Source organism: Myotis myotis, unplaced genomic scaffold, assembly GCF_014108235.1.
Source record: "Myotis myotis isolate mMyoMyo1 unplaced genomic scaffold, mMyoMyo1.p scaffold_m19_p_1, whole genome shotgun sequence".
Lineage (NCBI taxonomy): Eukaryota > Metazoa > Chordata > Mammalia > Chiroptera > Vespertilionidae > Myotis > Myotis myotis.
This window is the reverse complement of record NW_023416313.1, coordinates 23,007,914-23,033,085: the sequence shown is the minus strand read 5'-3', so window position 1 is coordinate 23,033,085 and position 25,172 is coordinate 23,007,914. Positions and strand designations below refer to the sequence as shown.

The following is a 25,172-nucleotide window of genomic DNA, read 5'->3' as shown; positions in this document are numbered from 1 at the left end:
GTGAGGGTGTGTCAGCTTGGCTCCTTTAGGACTCCTCAGTTTGGAATGTGATGGTGTTCCCCAAAAATCCAGCAGAGGGCCAATCCCCAAAGCTGGTCTTAGGCATGTGCTGCTAGTTGTGGTCTTCCTATGAATCTTTGCTAAGTGGAACCTTCTGTTGATTTCGGTGAGCACAGGGCTTCCTGGTATAGTTAGATTTTTTGGAAAGGGCTTTACCCAACAAGAGTGTAAAACTATGGGATGTATCAGTTCTGCTTTCAAAAGAATTTGTGTTTTTAAAAACTGTTGGCATTTGGGGTATAAGTATATTGGACATTCTGTCCTACCAAATAGTACCTTAAAACTGTTTACTAAGTTACAGTGAGAATGGACACCTGATCAATTACTGGGGGCCCTTCAGAAAGTTGGGATCTGCTTCCATAGGATCCATAGCATATGTTTAAGGTGCTTCCACTGTGTTCCAGGAACTGTGATAGGGATTAGAGGTACAAAGACACCTCCACTTGGGGAAGCAGGCGAGTTTGACATAAATGAGGATTTCCCTGCGAAATCAGTGTCGCTTTTGGTTGCCCACAGGATGCCAGAGTGATGTACGCTGTAGTGAGATGGGTGGGGAAGATGTCAGCGGCTCTGAGTTTTGGTTCTGCCTGGCTTGTTTCTCTATTCAGTGATGTCGTGTTGGGCCACTGATTTATTTGCAAAATGATATCTCATCCACCCTCTTGACTACTTCCTTGGGACTAGAGGTTTCAGACAAAACAATGAATGTCAAAGTATCAAGTGGCATTTGGGTGGGAACTTTATATCTTTTACTAGAGGCCCGGTGTACGGATTCATGCACAGGTGGGGTCCCTCGGCCTGGCCTGTGGGTATTTGGTCAAAACTGGCTCTCTGACATCCTCCAAGGGGTCCTGGATTGTGAGAGGGTGCAGGCCAGGCTGAAGGACCCCACCAGTGCACGATAGGGACTGGGGAGGAACCATAGGGGGGCTCCAGGACATGTCCGGCCCATCTTGCCCAGTCCTGATCTTTCAGACCCCAGCAGCAAGCTAACCTACTGGTCGGAGTGTCTGCCCCCTGGTGGTCAGTGTGCATCATAGCAACTGGTCAAACAGTCTAACAGTTGGAGGGACAATTAGCATATTAGGCTTTTATATATGTAGATAGTGTCTTTAGCTACTGTGTGTGATTGAAGATTTTCTTCCTCCTTCCCCTTCCTTTCCTTTTTCTTCCTTCCTTCTGAAAGATTTTCAGATATCATGTAATTAACATGTTTAGTACAAATTATGTTTGTGGCAAGTATTGAATTGCTTCCAAGTACAATAGTTTGTGGATAATAGTGTGCAAATACATATATGGATGGGATGCTTTTTTCATAGATAGAAAACTATCTTCCTTTTCCTTCATAAGAGTTCTGGAAGGGTAAAATAAACTAATACTTTTGAGTGAGCTTTTGCTTTATGTAGTTAAGTTAATAATGGGAAATTATGCTGCTGAGGTTTTGTTTTTTTTGTTTTTTTTTTTAATGAAGTCAATACAAATTCATCTTGCTTTAGCTGACTTTAATAATTTTTCATGCAGATGATTTTTACATTAAAAATGCATGTGCATTCCAATGTTTATCATACATAATACGGTCATATGTATGCTAGAGGCAGATGAAGAGAGGCAGATTTTTTGGGTTTAAAGGCATTAGGCTGGGTGAGTGTGGACCTGGGCTCCAGTCCAGCCCAGTGGTTAGTGATGGTTTAACCCACCTGTTTACTGTGAGGCATGTGTCACTCACTGGATAGAACTGAAGGCTGCCTCTGCTCTCACAGACACTGTGGCTGAGGATGTGAGGCCTGGGGTCACATTGCCTGGGCTAGATCCTGTCCCACCTCCCACATTAGGGCTTGTTTTTGAACCTGGTGTCCATCATTTTCCTCATCTTTGGATGGGGGTAATGAGAAGACCTACCTTACCGATGTGGAAATGAAATGAGATTGTAATGAAGCGTCTAGAACAGTGCCTGCTGCACTGCAAAGACCCGGTAAATGCTGCCTTACAATTGTTTTAATGTAGCAACTCACTCTTCATAACACACTACCTTTTGAAAAGAATCTGAAGGGAGCATTAGATTTCTGAAGTTCTGTTGCTTTAAGGTCACTTCAAACAAATGACTTTTATTTTATTTTAAAAATATATTTTTATTGATTTCAGAGAGGAAGGGAGAGAGTGAGAAAAAGAGATAGAAACATCAATGATGAGAGAGAATCATTGATGAGCTGCCTCCTGCACGCCCCCTACTGAGGATTGAGCCTGAAACCCAGAAATGTACCCTGACTGGGAATTGGGTCGATGCTCAACCACTGAGCCACACCAGCCAGGGCAAATGGCTTTTAAAAAATCCCATTTTTCCTCTTGAATGGCCATCACTTACACTCTGCAAGGTGCAGAAAGGTCCACCAAGTCTCTCTCCACTCTGTCCTCCAGCCACCTAGGCCCTCCCCTGGAGACACAGTGCCATCAGTAAGTAAAGATTTTTTAAAAAATCTCCAAATGGACAGCACAAAAATAACAAGAGAAGGAGGAGAGGCAAGGGAAGGGAAGGGGTAGAAGGACAGGAAAAGTGGATAGGGGGATTCAGGGAGATCCCGAGCTCTCCTGGTCCCTGCAGCCCCTGGCTGACACCCCTCTCTGAGGACCCCGTGATGTGTCTTCCTGCGTGGGGTCTGCCAGGGGCTCCTGAGCCTTCTCTGCCTAAGAGGCCCGGTTGGTGGCTTCCTGGCCTGTGTCCCAGGCAGATACTGGTGAGATGACCGTGCTCTGGTCTGGGGTGAGGCCAGGTCAGATGAGCCTTCTGTTGTCCTCTGAATGGAAACCATTGTTTGAGGTGCTCTGGGAGGTTCAGGAAGAGCCCAGAAGTTGAGATCCTTTGCTTCTCAGCACACGGGGATCCTAAAGTTAATCAGTCCTCTCCCAGGAGCAGCTGTGGGGCTGTAGTAGTTGCCTACGTGCAATCCTTTGGTGCCCTTAGGGAAGTTGTGTTTGGTCAGGGAGTTTCGTGGTCTTAAGAAATCACTTCATTCTGGCCGGTGTGGCTCAATGGTTGAATGTCGATCTATGAAGCAGGAAGTCACAGTTAGATTCCCAGTCAGGGCACATGCTCGGCTTTCGGGCTCCATTGCCTCCCATCAGTGATTCCATCAATGATTCTTTCTCATCATTGATGTTTCTATCTCTCTCTTCCTCTCCCTTCCTCTGAAATCAATAAAAATATAATAAATAAATAAATAAATAAATAAATAAATAAATCATTTCAAAGGGCGAACCTGAGAGGGTTGCAGCGAATGCTAGGAACTTTCTCCGACTCTGCCAAGTTGTTTCCCCCGCTCTGGTTTAAATGAAAACCTGCAATGGAGACTATTTGTAGTTTCCATCATTATTTTTAAGTAGCTTTGTTTCCTTATGTTGACATCACCCTTGTTTCAGCCCTTTGTTCCGGGAGCTCTCTGGGGTTCAGGAGTGGTTCCAGTTGTTCTCCAATTTCCTGCCTGTCAAGAATGTTTGTTTCCTTTTTGTCCACCCAAATTCAATTTTTCTTTTGAAACCTAATCTGAAGTCCCTTTTTTCCCCTGGATCACACTATTTACTTCCCTTCTCAACTCCAGCGGAACACAGAGAGAAACCACAGCTTAAGTAAGTATGGCTTGTGCTTCAAACATGCCTTATTGAGTAATTGGGTTGGAAATTAAAATGCATTTTCCCATTAAAAATGATTACCGGGGTCCCACAAAGGGTATTTAAAAAGAATGATAAAATAATACTTTGTGAACATTTATTACAGGAAAGTTGAAAGAATAGTAAAATGGTTACTTGTATATTAGCCACTTAGATTCAACATTTTGCCATATTTGATTTCCCACCCTACTTGTCTGTCTACCTACCTACCTACCTACCTACCTACCTACGTTTTTGGCTGAACTAGTCAAAACCAAGTGGCAGCATTTCCCCCTCTAGTGTGTATCTAGTAGGATTGACTTCCTGTACATAACCTCAATACCATTATTATCCTTAAGAAAATAAACATGTCTTTAATACTGTCTAACCCAGTTTCCTCAATTGTCCTCAAAATATCCTTTGTAGCTGTTTAAATTTTTTATTATTGTTTAAAATTTTCAATCAGGCTCCAATCAAGATTTACTTGATTGCATTTGGTTGTATTAGTTCTAACAAAAGCTATTTGAATGCACATTTAGCTACTAGAAAAGTAGGGGGGGTGGGGAGGGAAGGGAACTGTCTTGAGCACAGGCATTATTTTAAATCTTTGGCTACTTATTCCCTCCCTTACTCTTTTTTTTAAAAAATATATTTTATTGATTTTTTACAGAGAGGAAGAGAGAGAGAGATAGAGAGTTAGAAACACCGACGAGAGAGAAACATCGATCAGCTGCCTCCTGCACATCCCCGACTGGGGAAGTGCCCACAACCCAGGTACATGCCCTTGACCGGAATCAAACCCGGGACCTTTCAGTCCGCAGGCCGACGCTCTATCCACTGAGCCAAACCGGTTTCGGCCCTCCCTTACTCTTAATGCCTGTCTCCAGATCCTGGGGTGCTCCTGCTGCCCCGAGCTCTCCATTTTGGCACCCCCAAGGGTGCAGCTGAGCTTACACAGGTACGTATTAGCAGAAACATCAAACAGCTGCATTTTTCAAGGGGCGTCTTAGCCAAATGCATCTGTCAGTCAAGAGTTCATGGCCAGGCATTGTTGATGTGGGCGTGTTTTGCTGGGAAAGCTGTCTAGGCCTCCATCTGTTTCCAGAGTGGTCTTTCTACCCAGAATCAGAGTTCTGTGCTCCTGGATTGTGGTAGCATTTCAAGGACTTGGACAAAATAAAGGTAACTGGCTGTGTGCATTGGGAGGGGTTTTGTGTCATGGGTGGGTAGACTCTGAGCAGGCAGGTCCCTGTCTGGATGTCCCCTCCCTGCCTTGTCACAGCTGCGGAGTGGGGGAGGGTGGGGCTGTGGCAGCTGCTTATCTGGGAGGTGTTTGGAAGTTGGCCACTGCCTGAAGTTTTGTTTCACTACAACATTTAGCACTTATTTATATACTGATTTTCATTGTTTTCCCATTTGTGCTCTCCATACATTTTTAGCTTTATGAATTTGTCTGGGAAAATGCTGTGTCTTAATAATTGGTGCTGTGGGGAATGATCTTAAAAGCTCTATGACTTTGGTTATCTCTGCAGCCAAAATAGGAATTATCCCCAAATAGGAATAATTTGGGGACAATTTTGTTTTGTAGAATTTGCTTTTGTTAGTGTAGCTAATTGATTTCTTTTGTTAGTGTAGCTAATTGATTTGAACTGTGTTAAACCAGTTAACTTAATAAAGGAGGTTGTTTTGCAGGAGCTAGTTGATCTGGTTGTGAGCACCGTCAGAAACATGATCTGCCCGAGTTTTTGGCCAGGCTCTTACTAGCTCTTAACCGTGTGACCTTGGGCAAATGATTTATCCTCCTGAACGTCAGTTTCCTGTTCTCTAAAATAATAGTACCCACCTCACAGTTGCGACCATCTGAAACCGTTGGGGCTATGACCTAAACCCTGAGGCATCTAAGCAAATATATTAAATGTTTATGCAGTAAACTCAGTGGAATAGAGGTTGTAAATAGCCTCACATTACATCAGGATAGGCTTTGCTAACTATGGGTTTGTCAGATTTGGTTTGTTACCAGTCCAAAGACCATATATGCCCAACACTTTGAAAATGCCAAAACTGAAAATGTCAGAGCCTGGAGGAGAAAAGGTTTATTGATAGAGAAGGTGCCAAATTGAGAAGATGGGCACCTTAGTGGTTCCTCTAATCCACCTTAAGGAAGCACAGAGTTCAGGCTTCTTTTATGCCAAGGGAAGGGAAAATGGGAGGGGATGATTTAATAAAAACTCTGAAGCCCTAAGCAGAATTTCTTTAATGATTAACATGTTTACAGCAGGAACCGTTAGCCTGAAGGCCATGGGAAAAATGCAGGCCCACACACAAGAAGGAGTCAGAGAGACTGAGCATTTCACTTTATTACAGTTTTATTAGGAAATGAGTTTATTTTTAGATAGTTTTGGATCTTTTCTTGTGGACATGGGAGGGTGGGCTTATGTTTTTCTCTCCAGTAGCATCAACCCAGAATGAATGGGGCTGTAGACAGTGGGGGAAATTTTGGACTTTTGAGAACCACAGAGGACATCAGTACTAGCTCATAGTTGTTCAGCTAACCCAGTGGTTGGCAAACTCATTAGTCAACAGAGCCAAATATCAATAGTACAACGATTGAAATTTCTTTTGAGAGCCAAATTTTTTAAACTTAAACTGTATAGGTAGGTACATTGTTATTAACTTAATTAGGGTACTCCTAAGCTGGCCTTTGCTAAAAATATCCTCACTCTGATTGAGGTACGTTCTCTGAGGTCGACCCCTTCCAAATCTCCCATCCACACTCGTCTTGTATACTTGTTTCGTCTATCTCCTTTCCGAAAACCGACTTCTGCGCATGGGCCATGAAGTTTCAATCGCACAGTACGTGTTCTCCTGCACGTGGTATTTTGTGGAAGAGCCACACTCAAGGGGCCAAAGAGTCGCATGCGGCTCGAGCTAACCAAATCAAGGCCCAGAGAGGTAAAGTAACTTGTTCATGGAGGTAGCAGGTGGCAAAGCTGGATAAGGAAAAATCCATTTAGAGAAATGCATATCTCATGATGTTAGTCAGTAATCTAGACCAAAAATAGATTGCTCTTGGGTACTGTGATTTGAATGTTTGCTAAAGAAAAAAAGTGGGAGGAAAAAGTGTGTGTGTTTAAAAGTTCTTTTCCAACTAAGCTTGGTATGGGTTATCAATTTACTAACCAAGCCCCTTTCCCATCACAGAGTTGCTGGGTCACTCTGCTGGGAAACTCTAGCTTCTGGGAATGCAACCCCTTTCCTGATAAAAGGGAAAGAATAGCTATCAGAACCATCAAAATGCTCTTGACCTTGATTGGAACAGAGCTGCTTGGGAGAAGTCACAAGGTCTCCTTATCTGGAGTCTCTGGTTATTACCATCGTCTTCCCCATTATTTTAGTAACCCTCAGGTGATGCCCACTGGCTTTGAGGAATGCCATTTCTGCACCATTCATCTCAGCACCTCTTGTTACTGGTCCAAAGTCCATGTGCCCAATGCTTCAAAAGGTCAGTATTCAAAACATTAGTAGATGGAGTAAGAAAAGGTTTATTGATTGAGAAGGCTCCTAATTGAGAAGGTGGGGGCTTTAAGAGGTTCCTCAAATCTATCTTTGGGAGTGCAGAATTCAGGCTTCTTTTAGGTGAAGGGAAAGGAGAATGAGAGGGGCAAGAGGTGGTTGAGGACCACAGACATGTAGGTACCAGTGGATCCAAGGAAGAGTGAGCAATCTCTAAATCTGTTCGTTTTCGGTCCATTGACCCTGTTGATCAGAGTCTGGTCTTGAGGCTCCTGAAAATGTTTGATAAACAATCATTATTTTGTACTTTTCCCCTACCTCTTCAGGAGTGGTACCTTCTGGCAAGGGGCTAGCTATATTTCCAAAAACTCGAGCCTCAAGTAGAATTCCTCTAATGTTAGCATAGCTATAGCAGGAGCCATTTGCCTGAAGGCCACAGGAAAAATGCAGACTAGAATTACTGATAAGACAGAATCAGAGAGACTAAGCGTTTTTCACCTGTTACACTGCCAAGCATGTCAAACTCGTGGCCGGAGGGTCCCATGCCTCATTTATTTAAATGAGGCATGCAGCCCGCTGGCCTCAAGTTTGACATGCTTGCAGTGCTATTGGAGTCCGTTGTAAACACAAGTATTACTTGGAAACAAGCTAGAAAACGGCTTTTGATTTTGGGGGGGGATGACTTTTAGCCATTCCTTATACTTTTTCCTCAGTTCCTTACAGTCTTCAGTCTTTTTTGTTTCACATCTTCTTTTCTGACCTTCTTCATGGGATCTTGGCAAAACATGCGATGCATACATAGTGACTCAGAATACACTAAAGCTAGTGTAGGTGATTAAATAAGCCTGTCTGGTCCAAGGAAAACCCCATGGATTTTGATAAATGCTGTCTTTGTTGGACATTTTTTTCCTTGTAATGTTGTGGAAGGGAATCACATGCAGAGGCTACTGGAGATGAGGTGTGGGGCTTCTTTTTGGAGAGGCTGAGGGGACCCAGGTGAGCTGTGGGTTGGGAGTTGGAAGGGAGATCAGAGATGGCGGACAAAAAGTAAAGTTTTGCAGTTCATCTCATAAACTGCTTTGAGTCTGGTGTTGGGCATTTTCAGAACATATTCTACTTCTTACTATTCTAACTGGAACCCATTGTTTTGAAGTTTGGGGATCATTTAAGCTGTGAAGGGAAAGGAGAATATGAGAGCAAATGAGTATTCAATATTTTAACAGGAAAGTAGCTAAATGTTGAAATATTATTGGAAAGAAATAATTGAAATATACCTTAAACAGACATTTGTGGTTGGATGGTGCTCTGTTAGGAGCCCTGTTTTACATATTGTTAAACAAAAACCCTCCTGGCTGAAAGTTATTCTGAAAGAAAGGGTTTATTGAGCCAGAAAAATGACCAGGTCCTGGGGCATACAGCACCAGCAGCTGGGCTGGATGGAGAAGACAGACATGTCCACCGTCTTGGGGTTGCCGGGCGTCTTTTGGGGAAGAAAGATGCAGGTTGTTTTGAAAGATTGGGGGTGAGAGGTAGGTGGGAGAAGGTGAAGCAGAGAAAGTTCTGGGATAGGTGACTAAGTCCCTAAGGAAGAAGTAGTTGATGCTTCTGGATCGGTGGTGGGCAACATCTGGAAAGTTCAGGCCTAAGCAAGAGCATCTGGTGGTTTGTGTGTTTTAGATAAGAGCTGAAATAGCTGCCTGAAGGTTGATTCAAAGGTGCAACATACATTCAGGAATGTGACCAGTCTTTTGTTGGCTTAAGCCTATGGCTCTGTTAATTGATTAACTTCCCTTGACTTCCTCCCCCCTCCTGCTATAGTGTAATTTAGGACATCTCAGAATTTTTTCTCTTGCCACTGTGCAGACACATAGGCTTTGAGAAGGAAGAGGAAGAAGGGTACCGGCAGGCAGGACCCAGACTGCCTGGTGTGAATCCAGGCACTGCTACTGAGTGTGTCCTTGGGAAGCTTGCTCTACCTTGCTGTGCCTCCTATTCTGTCTGTAACGTGGGTATCATACCACTAACTGTGCCATAGGGTTATGGTGGAGATTCAGTGCTTTGCATAGTGCTGGCTCATGAATGCTCCATACATGTGGTAGCTGTTGTTAGTAGTAACAAGAGTAATAAACTCTCTGCACCAAACTTCCCTCCCTTCTGGAACCTTCCCACCCCAAACTGTTCCTTTCCTTACTCTGTCTCTGCTTACTTTGTCTGAGCCTGACTGCTTAATCCTTTATTGTCTTGGGCTTTGCAATTCCCATGGCTCTCCCTGCATGGGTCAGCCCAATTGGAGACTTCGGGTGCACAGTTCAGCTGTGCCCCAGTGCCTTTGGAGTTTTTTTCACGGGCCTCTCCCATTCCTTCAGTCTCTCTGGGTAGCCTCACTGAACCCACAAGCCCTCTTCTGCCCTGACTGCTCTAGTTCTCAACAGATGCCATCTCTTATTATATGTTAAGAGAAAATAGAGGGTATTGGACACCTGCTCCCTCAACTTCCTTATGCCCACTACACTGGACTCTCACTCATCACCCTGCTTCTGGAACAAGTGTCTTTTTTCCCCTAGTCAAGTGTTTAATCCGTTTCCTTCACGCGGAAATCATCCCTTCTGGCTTCTTAATAGGTTATCACTCCCTATTCCCTCTCACTCTCCCATGCTCTTTCTGCATGTCAATACCTGGGTTCAGCCGCTTAGAAACAACCACCACAACAGAGCTCCAAATCAAAATGCCTTCCCCTCCTCTACCCCTTTCGCTCATACTTGGCGCCTAGAAAGAGTGAACCGAGTCCCGTCTGTATTTGTCAGCCCAGCGAGGCCCGCCTTACCTTAAGTCTATTGAAAACCTGCTCCCTCCCAGGCCACACGGGTCTCCCCTGCATTGTTTTTCCTTCCTACTTGATTTTTAAAATGTATTTATTCATTTTATGTATGTATGTATGTATTTATGTTAGGATTTTAAAGTTTATTTCAGGAAATGATAGACAAACAGGGAGTAAAATACAGCAAGGAGAAACTTAAAAAAAAAAATTCCAAGTTGCTTCCTAAATTAGAAACTGAAGGTTTCCCACATGTTCTTAGAAATATCTGTGCGGCCTCATTTGCCTTAGTTCTACATTCTCTGTCTATAAAGATACTTCTTAGGTTCTTTTTCTTTTCGTTGTGGTAAGAACGTTAACATGCGATTTACCCTCTTCATAGATGTTGAAGCGCACACACCGTGTTGTTAACTGTAGACAGTGTTGACAGCAGATGCCTGGAACGTACTCATCTTGCATATCTGACACTTTATACCCACAGGAACAAAAACTTCCCACTTCCCCTCTCCCCCACATCTGGCAGCCAGTGTTATATCCTCTGCTTCTAAAAGTTTAGCTATTTTAGTATCTCGTGTAAGCGGAATCAGGCCGTCTGTGTCCTTCTGTGACTGGTGTACTTCACTCAGCATAATGTCCTCCAGGTTCAGCCTGTTGTCACCTGTGACAGGACTTCTTTCTTTCTTAAGGCTGACTAGGATTCGATTGTGTGTGTGCACCCCATTGTCTTTAACCATTTATTAACTGATGGGCATTTAGGTTGTTTCCATAGCGTGGCTATTGCGCATAATGTTGCAATAAAGTGCAGATACCTCTTCAAGATCCTGTTTTCAGTTCTTTTGGATAAATACCCAGACACGGGACTGTTAGATCATATGGTAATTCTATTTTTAATTTGTGAGGAACCTCCATACTTCTTCCATAGCACCTACACCATTTTACATTTCCCTCTTATTTTAGTTCTCTCTTGCAGCATTTTACCTAGCCGACTTCTCATTCCTTCGAGAAACTCCTTCCTTTGTGTCCTAGGGTGGCCCCCTGGCTTCTCTTCCTCTGCTTCCTCATGGAGTAGATCTAATTGCTCAATAGATATTTCCATCTCAATGTCCCCCTGTTTGCCTCTATCTCTACATGCTCAAAACCAAGCTCGTGATCCTGTCCTCTCCATGCCAAGTATATTAGTTTGCTAGAGCTGTAACAAAGTACCACAAAGTGGGTGGCTTAAAATAGAGAAATGTATTGTCTCAGTTCTGGAGGCTAGAAATCCAAGATCAAGGTTGGCAGAGTTGTTTCCTTCTGAGGGCTGTGAGGAGGGATCAGTTTCATGCTTCTGATGGTTTGCTGGCAATCTTTAGCTTGTAGAAGCATCACCCCAATGTCTGCCTTTTTTGTTCACCTGCCTTTTTTGTTCACATGATGTTTTTTCTATGTGAATGTCTGTCTACACATTTCTCCAGTCATGTGGAATTAGGGTCCATTGTAATGACCAAAGATGCTTGAGGTTGGGACTTCAACCTATGAATTAGGAAGGTGGCAAGATTCAACCCATAACACCAAGCAAACTTTTTTTCAGATATTTCTAATTTCAGTGAATTAAACCAATGTCCACCATGTTGCTCAAGCAAAAATGTGGGTATCATCTGTGTCATGTCACTTGCTTGTATATTAACTAGGTTTCAGAGCTCACAAAAATTGGAGGCAAAATTTTGGAATAGGAACTATAGCATCCAATAGGTTTACAAAGAGGCCTGTGACTCCCAACTGGCTGACAACCTCTGCTCTATATCTTTTTTTTTAAAGCATTGACCACCTTGGTACAAAAGTAATATGTATGTACAAATTTTGGAAAATTACAGAAAAGCATACAAATAAAATTTTAAATTATCCTATTATCCACTTACCCAGAATCATTTCTTTGTATGTTTTATGCCTTTATGCATTTTTTTTTTTTTTTACTAGTTGGGTCATACTGTATGTAAGATTTTGAATCTAACTTATAAAATTCAACATTGGATGAGAAGTGTTTTCTCATCTCTTCTTCATAAATAGTTTCAAATGATGCATTTTATTATATCAAATGGTAGACTATGATTGACTTAGGTATTTTCTTACTATCCCATTGTCAAACATGCAGATGATGCCAATTTTTGACTTTTATAAAATAACTAGAGGCCTAGTTCATGAAATTTGTGCACGGGTGGGGTCCCTAGGCCTGGCTGGCAATCAGGACCAATCAGGGCCTTCCTTCCCGGTGGCTGGTGGCTGCCGGCTGCCAGCTGCCAGCTGGGGCCTGTCGACCAGGGGAGAGACTGCAGGAGGTTGGCTGTGGGAGTGCACTGACCACTAGAGGGCAGCTCCTGCATTGAGCATCTGCCCCCTGGTGGTCAGTGCGCATCATAGCGACTGGCCGTTCTGGTTGTTTTGGCATTCGGGTCGCTTAGGCGTTTATATATATAGATGCTGCAACAATCTTTGCTATTAATTTGGACTCAAATAATTTGTTCATAATTCAGATGCTCTTCAGCTGGCAGTGAAGGAGGAAGGTGGACATAGTGTCTTTAAGCAAATTATTAGTGTAAATTGAAGGAAAGCTAAACTTATCTATGTTAACAAATGATTTAGGCATTATCTGTGAATAGTTACTTATGATTTATAATTTATTCTTCATTGAATTGCTAAGGTAGATCACAATAGAATCTCCAGTCAACATTTTGCTTTTTAGTGATTCTTGATAGTCTATAATGAGCTGTCAAATGGAACTTTTGGAATAATGGAAATATTCTCTTTATCTGGTCCATCCAATATGGTAGCCAATTAGCCACATGTGACTATTGAACACTTGAAATGTGGTAAGGGCAACCAAGGAACTAAATTTTTAATTTTATCTAATTTTAATTGTCTTAAATTTAAATAGCTATTTGTGGCTGGTGGTAACTATATTGGATAGTGCTGTTCCTGTCAAGACAATGACTAAACACTTCTATAGTGTTTTATCTTTTCTGAGACACTTTTACATGCTTTACTTATTAATATATTTAATCCTCACAATGACTCCATGAGGTAATCTTCCAGTTACTAGTGCTGTAGAACTAATTATCCCCAAGCTTAGTGATTTAAGACAATAGCACCATTTATTTTGCTTAGAAATCTACAGTTTGGGCAGAGTTCATCAGAAACAACTCATCTTTGCTCCACAGAGCAGCAACTGGGGCTATAGGATCTACTTCTAAGATGACTCAGTTACATGATTGGTAAATTGCTATTACTGGTTTCTCTCCTCAGGGCAGCTTGGGCTTCCTAACAGCATGGTGGCTGCGTTCCAAAAGCAAGTGTCCCAAGAGACAGGACTTAGAAGCTGACAAAGGATCACTTCCAACATACTCTATTGGGTAGGCAAAGCACAGAGTATGTTGGGGCCGAGTTTTGAAATCATCATAGAAAGGTACAGTCATTTCGACTCAGTTTTTCAGTTAAGGAAACTGAGTGCAGTATCTTAAATAACTTGCCCAACGTAACAAGCCTAGTAAGTGGCCAAGCTGTTATTTATTCCAGGCAGTCTTGACTTTGTAACCTTAGTGCCTATATTGCATCGCTCTGTAATTCAAGTCTCACTCATTTAGATCTATGTTTCTCCAGTTTTTCTTGGTAGAATAATTATCAGATCGTGACTGATACATGTTCATAAGTCACAAACACTGTAAATATGTAGTATTTGCAAGGGTTTGCTAGATGTCAATTTAATGATAAAGACACAGTTTCAACCACCTCATTCAGAAGGCGCTGTTTGGCTCCAATTTTCAACTCCTCTGCTTCCATCCCTGTCTCCTACTGCTCCCCAAAGAGAATGTATCACCTCCAGACTGGAACAGTATGATTCTGAGTAACACCCTCAGTCTTAGCCTGCTGCCTGCTTCACCCACGCCTCGTATATGGAATGTGTTAGTAAAAAGGAATCAATAAGTAAAACTTATGTAGAATTATAAAAGGAGTTAAAGGAATGTTTCTGTTTTTTTCTGAACTTAAGGCTTGAGGCCAAAACCTCATGTAGGTGATATATTTGCGTATATTTTAGTGTGTGTGTGTTCATCCATTCATTCATTATTGTGATTCTTGGATGAAAAATCAATAAAAAACAGGTTGAAATATACAGGTTAAAAAATATACAGGTTACCTGAAATTCTAGAGGTTGCCTATAATGAATGTAGCTTTTTACTAACTTAAGAAACCAGCAATTTCTTTTCATGTTCAAGTTCAGAGATAATGGATATTTCCATGTGAAAAGAGAGGTGGCTTTGTTCTTTGCCCCCTGGTTTGCAAATTAGGCTCCTGTTTGGTACTGTTTGCTGCAGTGATGAAATGTATCTGTCCCTGTGTAATCATTACAACACAAGTTCTTTTTTCACCAAAATACTCTTGAGAGCGCTTGAAATTAAATGTATCCAGCTTTCTGATTTCTGGGTATCTTAAGCAATATGTATGGATCTTTTTGATGTAGAAAACCTCACTTTATCACTTTATATTCTGAGTATTCCAAATGGTGAGACTTCATTTCTGTCAAAGCCCACATATTTTTTTAGTCCTCATCCTACCTGAACCCCTTTCTTTGATAATTCTCTTGCATTTTGTGTTTGAAAACTGGTACTTTGCTGGTTTCCTATACAGTTTGTTCTTTCTCTGTTATTTTAATTGGCCATTTCTTAGGTTACTTACTTTCCTATGAGGAGCTTAACTGACACCCTGCTGGCCTGCCCAGACATCCGGCTGCCCCGATGTGAGTCCAATATGTTTTGACATATCTAAAAGCATATTTCTCCTTTTTCCCCCCCAAAAGATGTTCCCTTCCCAGCTGCCCTATTTTTGAAGTCATAAAATAGGTACTCACTGTCATGTTTTTCTTCTGAAAATGGCATGTCTTCCATGGCATTCTCCGAATCTGCCATGACCTGCCCATGAGTTGACTTGTTTGATGGCTGTTTCCGGTGCTACCCTGCAAGCTCCAAGGTGGCACTGGCTAAGCCACGGTTGTTTATCACTTTCTCTATCCGGCTCCCAGCAGGGAGCTTGTCACGTAAAGGGCATCCGTAAATGTTCATTTGGATCAGTGAATGAATAAACGAGTGCTTATGTTTTCATTTTTATGCTTGCACTCCTGGGCCAACATCTTAATGCCATCCTGGGTTTTCTCCCTTTTCATACTGTGCATCTGTCAGTTTGCTAAATCCTAGGAAGCTCCTTGAGACAAGGTTCTTTGTTCTGCTTGCCCAGTGATATGGCACAGGTGCCCTGAATGGTGGCATGTGGTGAGCATTTCCTATGTCGCAGAAGTGGTTCTAAATGTCTCACATGTATTAATTTACTTCATCTTCGTAACAAGCGTAGAAGGGTGGGTAGGTACTATTAGTATGCCCATTTCACAGTGGAGCCGAAGCATCGTTTTTGTCATCGATCAGCGTCACACAGCTGCAAAGAGATGGAGCCTAAACGTGAACCCATGTCTCCTGAGTCTGAGCCAGTAATACACCCAGTGATTATGTGTGTGCTCTGTGCTGGGCACTTTGCTCACTGGGCTTTTATTCCACGCTGTGTAGGTGCTCTTAGAGGTGAAGAAGCAGAGGATGGCTTGGAGAGGTTTTAAAAACATTATCCAGGGTGGGACCCAGTTCATGAGTAGCAGGAACAGGATGGGGCCCTCACCTGTGTGCCTGAACAGCCAGACACACTAGTGTCTGGATGGCCATGGCTTTGGGCACAGACTCGGATTTAATGTGAACATTCCCCAAGTCGTGGGGTTCTCCTTGCTCCCTGCAGACGTCTAACGCAGCCATGCGGGTTTCTTCCTACAGACAGTGGTGGCAGCCACACGCTGCACTCCAAAACAGAGACGACCCCGTCGCCCACTGACAGTGCTGGGAGTGGACACCCAGAATATATTGCGTATGTGCTTGTCCCCGTGTTCTTCATCATGGGGCTCTTTGGCGTCCTCATCTGCCACCTGCTTAAGAAGAAAGGCTATCGTTGTACTACAGAAGCTGAGCAAGATGTGGAGGAGGAAAAGGTTGAAAAGATAGGTGAGTGCTGTGGATTCTTTTTATGGGAGTGTGGACGATTTTTAAGTAAGAAAATAGTCATACACACACACACACACACACACATATTCCATCCCTGTGAGGCAAGATGATGCATGCTAACCACAGGTGGTATAGTAAGCGTCAGTGTAGATGACACCATAATAACACCTACCGTTTTAAACTTGGCTTTCATTTATTAAATACTTACCAGGTAATTACTCTTACTTGCCTTGTGGTCTTGGGCAAGTTACATATGCTTTGAATCTCTGCTATGTATAATTTAACTGAAATTTAATTTAAATTAATTTAATTAAAATTTTAATTCATTTATATGAGTATAGTAATCTCTACCTCAAAGGATTATTGTGAATCTTAGAGAGAAGATGATGGGATGTGGGACACAGATGGCCACTCTGTAAATATTAACTCTCTCTACTATTATTGAGTTAGATTCTAATTTAAATGATGGGAAAGTCAGTGGATCTCACCATTTGGGGGGTATTACTTTGACTAGGGGAGCTCTGTGTTAAATCTAGGAGATTGGAGTTTATGATGTTTAAATTAGTGATTGTATGAATAGTGCAGTATAAGAAGGGCAAACTAGTGTCTTAGCATTAACTTTAGGGCAGCTCACCTTTTCCTCTTAACGAGGAGTTGTTGGGTGGTATTTAGAAACACCTAATGTGCTCGCTTTGGCATCACGTATAGAAACACCTAAGAGGTGAAATTCTGTTTTCTCCATGGATGTTCTTTCTAACCATCCGTTAGGGATGCTTCCGAACTTGAGTCTTGGGGAGTCTAGATAACTCTCCATGTCCCTTTCAGCTTCTCAAAGGGCAGTTTTTGCAGAAGGTGACATTTGCAGTAAGTAGGTCACCCTTCAAGCCAGCCCAAGGGTGGAGTGGGGGGAAGCTTCCTCATTCCTTGCCAGCTTGCCGGCCTGTTGGTTTTTCCCACCCCCACTGACCTTTGAGGCAGAGAAAGAACTCGGCTGCAGGATGAGTCATGAGCAAGCTTATGAGCAAATCAGAGCTGGGTGTTTGTCAACAGACAGTGGAGCCTCCCACCTTCTCCTTCCTAGACACTCTGCAGGTGGGCTTAGCAGTCAGCATTTGCACTGGCCCACCAGACACGCATCCTCACGGAGGAGCATCCTCATGGAGGAAGCGTCTGTGCTGGAGAAGGCACTTCTCCAGGTTCATGCTCTGTGAATTGCCGTGGAGTGTTTCAGCCCTCCTCTTCCTTGTTTATTGAAACAAATTATACAGACCAGTTTCAGAGTAGAGGTTTGATTTTTTTTTTTTCAAAGACTATCACCTATACAGTCTCCCAGAGTAAACTGATTTTGTGGGCAAATAACCATGGCCAAAATTAAGATCATCTGGAAGTGTATTTAAAAGAAAGGAGAGTCTTATAAACATGGATGAATATTACATTACCCAATTAAAAAAAACAAATTAAAACCCTACAGTTCCACTGCAATTAAAATAATCCAAGAATAATTTTTTTCCTTTCAATTAACTTTTTTCCATTTCCCCTAAGGGTTTAACACACTGTTGAGAGAGAAATAATAGTGGTATGGACTGATATCAACGCATGAAGTGATTATCTTGGAAAGTGGGTGGGTGTTTGGACTTGAGACGAGACTGATGGACCACTGCGATGCTCTTCACGTCCAGTGGAAGCAGGGAGTCGCTGCGTGCTCTGCCTCAGGCGGTCGGGGCTGAAAGAGGGGAGCCTGGGTGTCAGCACCCTGGGTGATCGGCTGAGCTTCCGAAGACTGTTCAGTGAGGTTTCGGCTCTAAGAGGGAATGTCCTATCTACTCAGTGCAGGTGACCAACTGTAACATCGTTCCCTTCCCTTTCTCTTTCAGAGTTGAATGACAGTATGAATGAAAATAGTGACACTGTGGGGCGAATTGTCCACTACATCATGAAGAATGAAGGTATGTTTTAGTGTTCCGCAGCAATTCAGTATTCCCATGTTTTATTAAGAACCTGCTCGGAAGAGTCAGGATTTGTATGGCCTCTCCTGTCGATTTTCTGAAGTTATTGGCAGCACCTTTTACCGAAGCTCAGCTTCCAGCGTTGTCCAACCATGAACAGTTCAAATAAGTGAGCTTTCTAAGAACCAGTTGGCCTAAGGGCTGCAGAGTCAGGCCTGGAGGTGGCGGCTTACCTTCACATCCTGGCTTCACCTCTCAGTTCTGGGGAGAATTACCTCATTTCCCCTCTGTAATAACAACACTTACCTGGTAGCATTGTTGTGACATACCACACATTAAGTACGTAGTATAATAAGCACTCAAATATTATCTACTCCTTTCTTGTGCTTTATGTGAAATACACATAACGTGAAATTTACCATTATATCCACGTTAAAGTGCCTAATTCATTGGCATTAGGTACATTCACAGTGTTGTACAACCATCACCAGTCTCTAGTTCTAGAACTTCTTCACCCCAGACTGAAGCTCTGTGCCCATTAAGCAGTTACCCCCCCCCCCCCCAAGCTTTATCCCCTTCCCTACCACCTGCTGGCCACCGCTACTCTGATTTCTCTGTGTCTCTGTGCATTTGTCTGTTCTGTGATCATTCTTAAATGTGCAAACTTTTAAAATGTTTAACCTTTATGGATTTAAGCATTTCCCGCCTCTGAAATGTATTCTAAACCACCATCTTCTTTCATGGCGGGTTAATTTAATCATGATCAGATACACTAGGGTCATCACCATAGGATGATTCTGTGCCCTCGGCAACTTTTGAGGTTTTCGCATCTCCTTGCCCACATACCCAATGGTTGCAGATCCTCATACTTTAGATTTTTACGAGGATTGAAAATAAAACATTCTCTGTGGGCACTGTCTTTGCCTGTCAGTGCTGACTCATGGTGTGCATTGATGCAGCTGAGCCATTTGTCCGGAAGGTGAAATGCCTCTGTATGGCCCAGTAAATGCCTGCTCTTCTGCCCCAGCCTTTCCCTGGAGAACCTCAACCTGCACCTCTTCTCTATCAAGAGCTGCTGCCCGGCCCAGGCAGTTAGTTGGTCACTGTTTTTGACTTAGAGAAACAGCCATTCCGTAGGATTCAGGATAATTTTCATTGTTCTTTACGGTGTGTGCTTCATGTATTTGGTATAGATCTAGGTGCTTTATGTGTATAATTTCATTTAATCCTCAAAATATCTCTAAAGTTAGCTTTATACCCATTTTATAGATGAAGATGTGAAGGCTCCAGGTAGTTGAGTTCACGTGGTTCATGAGCAGCCTAGTCCTACCTGGGTCTCTCTCAAGTGTAGCTTTCAGTTTCTGTAAAACCAGACTTAGTAGAATGGCCTTTAAAAGAAGAACAAAAAAGACCAGAACACTTGGATTTTGAGCTGTCTTCCAGAGATCTTCCTTCAGGGAACAGTATTTGGCGATGCTGTTCTTGGCACTCAATGGTGCATGTTTCCTTCACATAGAAAAGTGGTTTGTAATTTGCACAAGAAATACACAAACATGTTCTCGGCATAGAAGCTTCAGCCGTCACAGAAGTGCCAGTGAGGTGTGGACAGCCCTTCATTGCTCCCGTGCCTGTGGCTTTGGGGAGCTTGGAAGCCTCTGGGCTTCTGAGAGCGGAAGCATCTCCTAAATTAGTGAGTACTGGACGAGGTACTGAATCGATTGAAGTCGGTCACCTGTGGAAACTTCGCCAGGGGCTGAAGTTCGTATGTATGACTTCATAGTGTGCCCTGAATGTTGGCTGCATGCCAGGCCTGTTCTAAGGGCTTTTCAGGGACTAGTGAAAAGTACTCTGTGATTCAGGTACTTTCTTGCCATTTTACAGGTGAGAGACCGAGGCCCCTAGTGCTTAACTAACTTGCTGGGAAGTGGCAGAGCTGGGCTTGGAACTCCAGCATCTGACTCCAGAGCCTATACTTAACCACTCGCAGTTACTGCCTCCTTTGTGGTTTACATAGGGATGGTAAACTTCTTTCTTTGAAAGGCTTAAAGTATACAGCTGGGGTAGTTTGTAAAACGCTAGAAACATTAAAGCATTGAAGCCTCAGAACTACCTGATGAGGTAGGCCCGTTTTGCAGATGAGGTAGCTGAGACTCAGAGGGTAAGAAACTTGCCCACGGCCCGCAACCAGTGTGGCAGGATGGTGCCTGCAGGGAGCCCTTCTGATTACAGCAGCCAGGAGCATCTGGGCCCTGGAGCAGGCGTTCTGTATCATTTCCTTACCTCCCACACTCAAGGGCAAATTGGTCTGTTCTTTTGGTTTTTAATTATGTCCTGTCCTTTTGGAGAATAGCCTTTCTGTTTCAGCTGCGGTAATTCCCAGTAGGTATGTCAGGGTAATACCCAAGGCTCTATTTTCTGTCTGATTCTTTTTTTTTTTATTAATATGTCTTTATTGATTTTTTTTTTTTAAGAGAGAGAGGAAGGGGTAGGGATAGAGAGATGGAAACATAGAACATCATCAGTCAGCTGCCTCTTGCATACCCCCTGCTGGGGATCGAGCCCGAAACCCGGGCATGTGCCCTGACGTGGAATCGAACCACAGTGACCTCTTGGTTCCTGGGTCGACACTCAACCACTGAGCCACACTGGCCAGACTCTATCTGATTCTTTACCCTCCTCCCCTGTCAGTGCCTTCATCTGTCTGTCTGTGATGTGGCCAGTGACTGTGAGAATGGGTGGGGACTCTGGTCCTTTGTGTAGCACTGGTCCTCCTTGGCTACAAGGAGACATCTGATCTCCCAGGACGTCCCTTTCCTGCCGTGGCCCCTCCAGCTTCCAGCCTGTTCCCAAACCACAGCCGGGTGGTTACTGACATACTCTGGTCTCTTACCAGTTATAAGCCAGCTTTTCCAATTTGCCTTTGAGATTTAAATCCTCTATAGAACAAATTTATTTTTATCTTCCTTTGTCTCTGTCATTAAAAGACTCTGAACTTAACTATCAGTTTAGACCTCTCTGTTGGTGTTATGTTTATAATTCTTTTTCATTGTAAGCACACCATAGCATAATCTTTAACACTGGGGAAAAAAGGAGTAAAATTAAGTGCGATTCATCCAGTACCATTTCCCACGTTTATTTAGGTTTACTTTGCCTATATTTACGTATTTTAAACCATTTGTAATCATGATGTATGATGAGTCTTCCTCTTTGCATTTCTAATTTGGCTAACGGGGTAGTATTTCCCCTGTGCTCATGGTGACAGTCTTGTTTATGGCTTAAACATATCATGGCTTGAATGTTGCAAATCAGGTTACTCTAGATAAGGATCTCTGAAGGATGCATTTCTCAGCTGACCTGAGCACTGATTATTTTCCTCCTAATCTCAAGTCCTGGATTAGCTAGAGTGTTACCTTTAAGTTTTCTTTCAAGTGAGGTTGAATTGAGGAGTGTTTGCGAGGTCATTGGGGTGTTTTTCATTATGGAGTTTGCAAAGTACCTGCCACTCCATAGCTGAGCTCCTCTTGCAGGCCCTTTCATGGTCTGATAGAATAACAATGAAGAGTATTGTGATTATTCTCCATGTGTCCCTGACCATTCACAGGAGGCAGAGGGATTCCTTTGTGAAATTCTTACCACAATTTATATTATGGCTAAAAGGATTCCTTTACAAACTCTTGTAGGTCTCTGAAACTTGCTGTAATGGTTATGCAAACATCCTGTCAACTATTGAACTATTAATCATTGGGGTAGAGACCTGGATGAGTGGGAAGACCATCAGGTGAAAGAGTCAGGTAGACCAGTTTGTGTCCAGCCTGTCGCTGTGCCCGTGTGACTCTGGCCAGCCAGTGACAGGCTTTAGGCCTCAGTCTCTGTATTTGTAAAATGGGGTGATGATTCTGTCTATTGTTAGGGTTGTCGGGAGAGTCAAACATGGTGAGGTCTGTAAAGCTTTTGGCCAGGGACTGGCACATACCAGGTTCTCTCATTTGGCTGATGGCAATAGTAGTTCTTACTTGGGAAATTTGCCTTGATTGTAAGGGAAACAGCTGAAGAGAGTAGTGGTGGGAGAGGAAATGACCTCCCTTCTTCCCTCCCTCCCTCCTTCCTTCCTTTCTCCTCACCTGAGGATGACATTCTCTCTCTCTCTCTCTCTCTCTCTCTCTCTCTCTCTCTCTCTCTCTCTCCCTCTCTCCCTCCCTCCCTCCCTCCCTCCCTCCCTCCCTCCCCCCTCCCTCCCTTCCATTCTCTCTGAAAAGCAATGGAAAAAAAATTAACATTAGGAGTGTAATGTAACTTAGTCCATGCTAGGTAAGTTGTATGTGTGACCAACACAAAGTTTTAAGCGACCTGGCCTGTGTGGTTAAGGATGCAGAGGCAAGCCAAACGACCCACCTGGAAAATTATATTACGCGTGAGATTTTATGTGGGATGCACTTGAAATGACATGGCAGGGTTGAGAGGTTATTATTTGGGCACATAGAAGTCATTAGCACACAGGTCTCCTAAGACATACATGTTCTTACCTACTCAGAACAGTGAGCTGGATGCGGTGGAGCATGTCTGCTTTCCCTTTGGTTTGAGAGGAGGAGGCAGTGTCTTCTTGTCACACTGGGTGATGGGTAGGGAACAGCCCTCTGTTGGAGCTGCTTCCTCTGTCGATTCTCCATCACTCATCCTCAATTCCCGCCTGGGGAAAGGCATTGGCAGGTGGTACCCTGTCCTGGGGTTCCCTCCCTTCTCCGGGGCCCCAGGGCCTTATCTGTGAACTGAATGAGCTCAGTCAGGAGTTATTCCAACAGCTTTTCTGATGTGATAATTCTGTGATTACTCCTCTTTCTCGTGCTATCCTAATTCTTTACATTTATTCCCCCTTAGCAAATGCGGATGTGTTAAAGGCCATGGTAGCAGATAACAGCATCGGTGATCCTGAGAGGTGAGTGCTCCTCCCCAGCTATGGGCATTTTCTTCATTGTGTGCCAGAGCAGGTTTCCCAGCTTCGGCACTGGTGACATTGGGCCAGATAGTTATTTGCTGTGAGGAAGGTCCTGTGCTTTGGGGTGTTTGACAACATTCCTCTGCTCACTGGATGCCAGTGTCCCCCTCCCTCCAGAATGTCTGGGCACATTGTCTGTGTCCCCTGGAGGCAGAGGCACCCAGTGAGAACTGCTGTGGTAGAGAATGGTGATGGGGAAAGTGGCAGCCTTGGGGTGGGGGTGGGGGCCTGGCTAGGGTCTCACCTCTAGGATTTACTAAGCATCTTCTTGGGGAAGTTACCTGACTGCTCCGAGGTCAAGTTCCATCTCCTATAAGATGGAGATGACCACTGCACCCACTTCATTGGGTTATTATAAGGAATACGAAAGACTTCCATGACTCCTCCCTAATTAATTACAGGACTGTATTTCTGTATAATTTCTATATAATTTGTCATTCTCCAATCAGGAGCATTTATCGAGCCTGCTGTGTGCTGGGTACTGTGCTGGAACTGGGCGTTCAGATCTTTGCCAAGGAGGACTCGGTGTAGTGGGGGATGGAGATGTGTGAGCCCCCATGGTGGGTGCTGTAGAAGTAAGGGCCCGGGGTGCCAGGGGCACTGTGGGGCCTGCCAGAGGCCAGGGAAGGTTCAAAGAAGTGCCATCTGAGTCAGGCATGCAACAAGCAGAGAGAAGAGGAAGGGGCTGCATGTAGAAAGTCCAGGAGAAAAGGCCCTGGGGCACGAACGTGTGAGATGCATCTGGAAAGGTCCAGTCTGGGGTGGCCAGAGAATGTGCTGCGGACAGTAGCGAGAAGGGCTAGGAAGGCAAGTTGGGACTGAGTGACGTGGCAAGGAGTTTGGACCTTCCTGCTTACCCTGGGGGTGGTGCACCCAGCATATTTTACTTTTTTGCTATATATATATATTTAAAGCATATGTATATATATGCATCAATATATATAATTGATTTTTAGGGGGAGAGAGAGAGAGAGAGAGAGAGAGAGAGAGAGAGAGAGAGAGAGAAAACACATCAATGTGAGATTGAAACATCCATTGGCTTCCACCTGCACACCCCCTACCTGGGGATCAAGGCCACAACCCGGGCATGTGCCCTGACGGGGAATCTTACCAATAACCTTTTGGTGCATGGGGGTAACACCCAACTGAGCCACACTGGCAGGGCACATCCAGCATATTTTAAATATTTAATACGTGCTTGTCAAACTGGCCATGTTAGCTTTGCACTTTTCCGAGGTAACTGGGTGCAGGAAGGTCAGCTTAGAAAGCTCTGGTGGTGTCGGAGGATCAGACATGAGCTGTGATTTCTCCCGAGTTCCAGCCCTGAGCACAGACGCCTGGTGTTAGGACCCAGTTAGTGCATGGGATCTTTGCCTCTGGTATCTGTGGGCATCACATGGTGCCTTCACTGGGCTTTATACACAGCGGGCACTTGATAAATGTTTGTGAATGGATGTTGTTCAACTTTTGAATTCAGCCTTCTACTATGTGGTGTTACTTTAACATTGTTTTGCCCCAGAAAGCTGCTGCTGCGTAGTTGTTGTTTTTGTTTGTTTGTTTACCATATAAAGAGCATCCCTGAAGAGCACCAGGAAGCTGTTGGTGTCTGTGATATTTGTGGCCTTTTCAACCCAGGGCCACACTTCTAAATGTGCAAGCTGGCTGTTTCAGCAGCATAAAGGCTGGTGTGTGCCGTCGCAGACTTCCAGGTGCCTTGGGGCTCTGACACAGCCTTAGGTGTCAGGCTCTGCTGTGACGGATCTCCCTACCTGTATCCACTTCCACCAGGTCAGAGGGCTGGTTCCCTGTCAGGCTTGCCTGTCCTGTTTTAATTCCTCCTTTTCGAGTGGACCAGAGCCCTGCCATGTGCCTTTTGAAAGGATCAAATCCCTGGCCTGCATACTTCTGTTTGTTTGTTTGTTTTTCAGAGGGGAAGGGAGAGGGAGATAGAAACATCAATGATGAGAGAGAATCATTGATTGCAACCCAGGCATGTGCCCTTGACTGGAATTGAACCCAGGACCCTTCAGTCTACGGGCCTACGCTCTATCCACTGAGCCAAATCAGCTAGGCAATACCTCTGCTTTTTGATATTTTGGGTGCTCTCCCTCCCTCCCTTCAGATCTCCCTGTTTCTGA

At 43.8% G+C, this 25,172-nt stretch overlaps 1 protein-coding gene across 7 annotated transcripts in view; it reads left to right on the top strand.

Annotated features, from left to right (window-relative positions):
- Positions 1 to 25,172, top strand: part of RELL1 (RELT like 1) — a 77,005-nt gene that overhangs the window by 25,732 nt on the left and 26,101 nt on the right. For 5 of the 7 annotated variants that reach the window (XR_004971313.1, XR_004971314.1, XM_036331168.1 and 2 more), the window contains exons 2-4: positions 15,871 to 16,095; positions 17,970 to 18,041; positions 22,917 to 22,974. Coding sequence is in view for 5 of the 7 variants with exons in the window: in XM_036331168.1 (XP_036187061.1) it covers positions 15,871 to 16,095; positions 17,970 to 18,041; positions 22,917 to 22,974 (355 nt within the window). In the remaining 2 variants the exon portion in view is untranslated. Of the gene's footprint in view, positions 1 to 13,309; positions 13,417 to 14,728; positions 14,799 to 15,870; positions 16,096 to 17,969; positions 18,042 to 22,916; positions 22,975 to 25,172 lie in introns of all 7 variants that reach the window. The other 2 variants (XM_036331178.1, XM_036331186.1) reach the window with 2 other exon arrangements.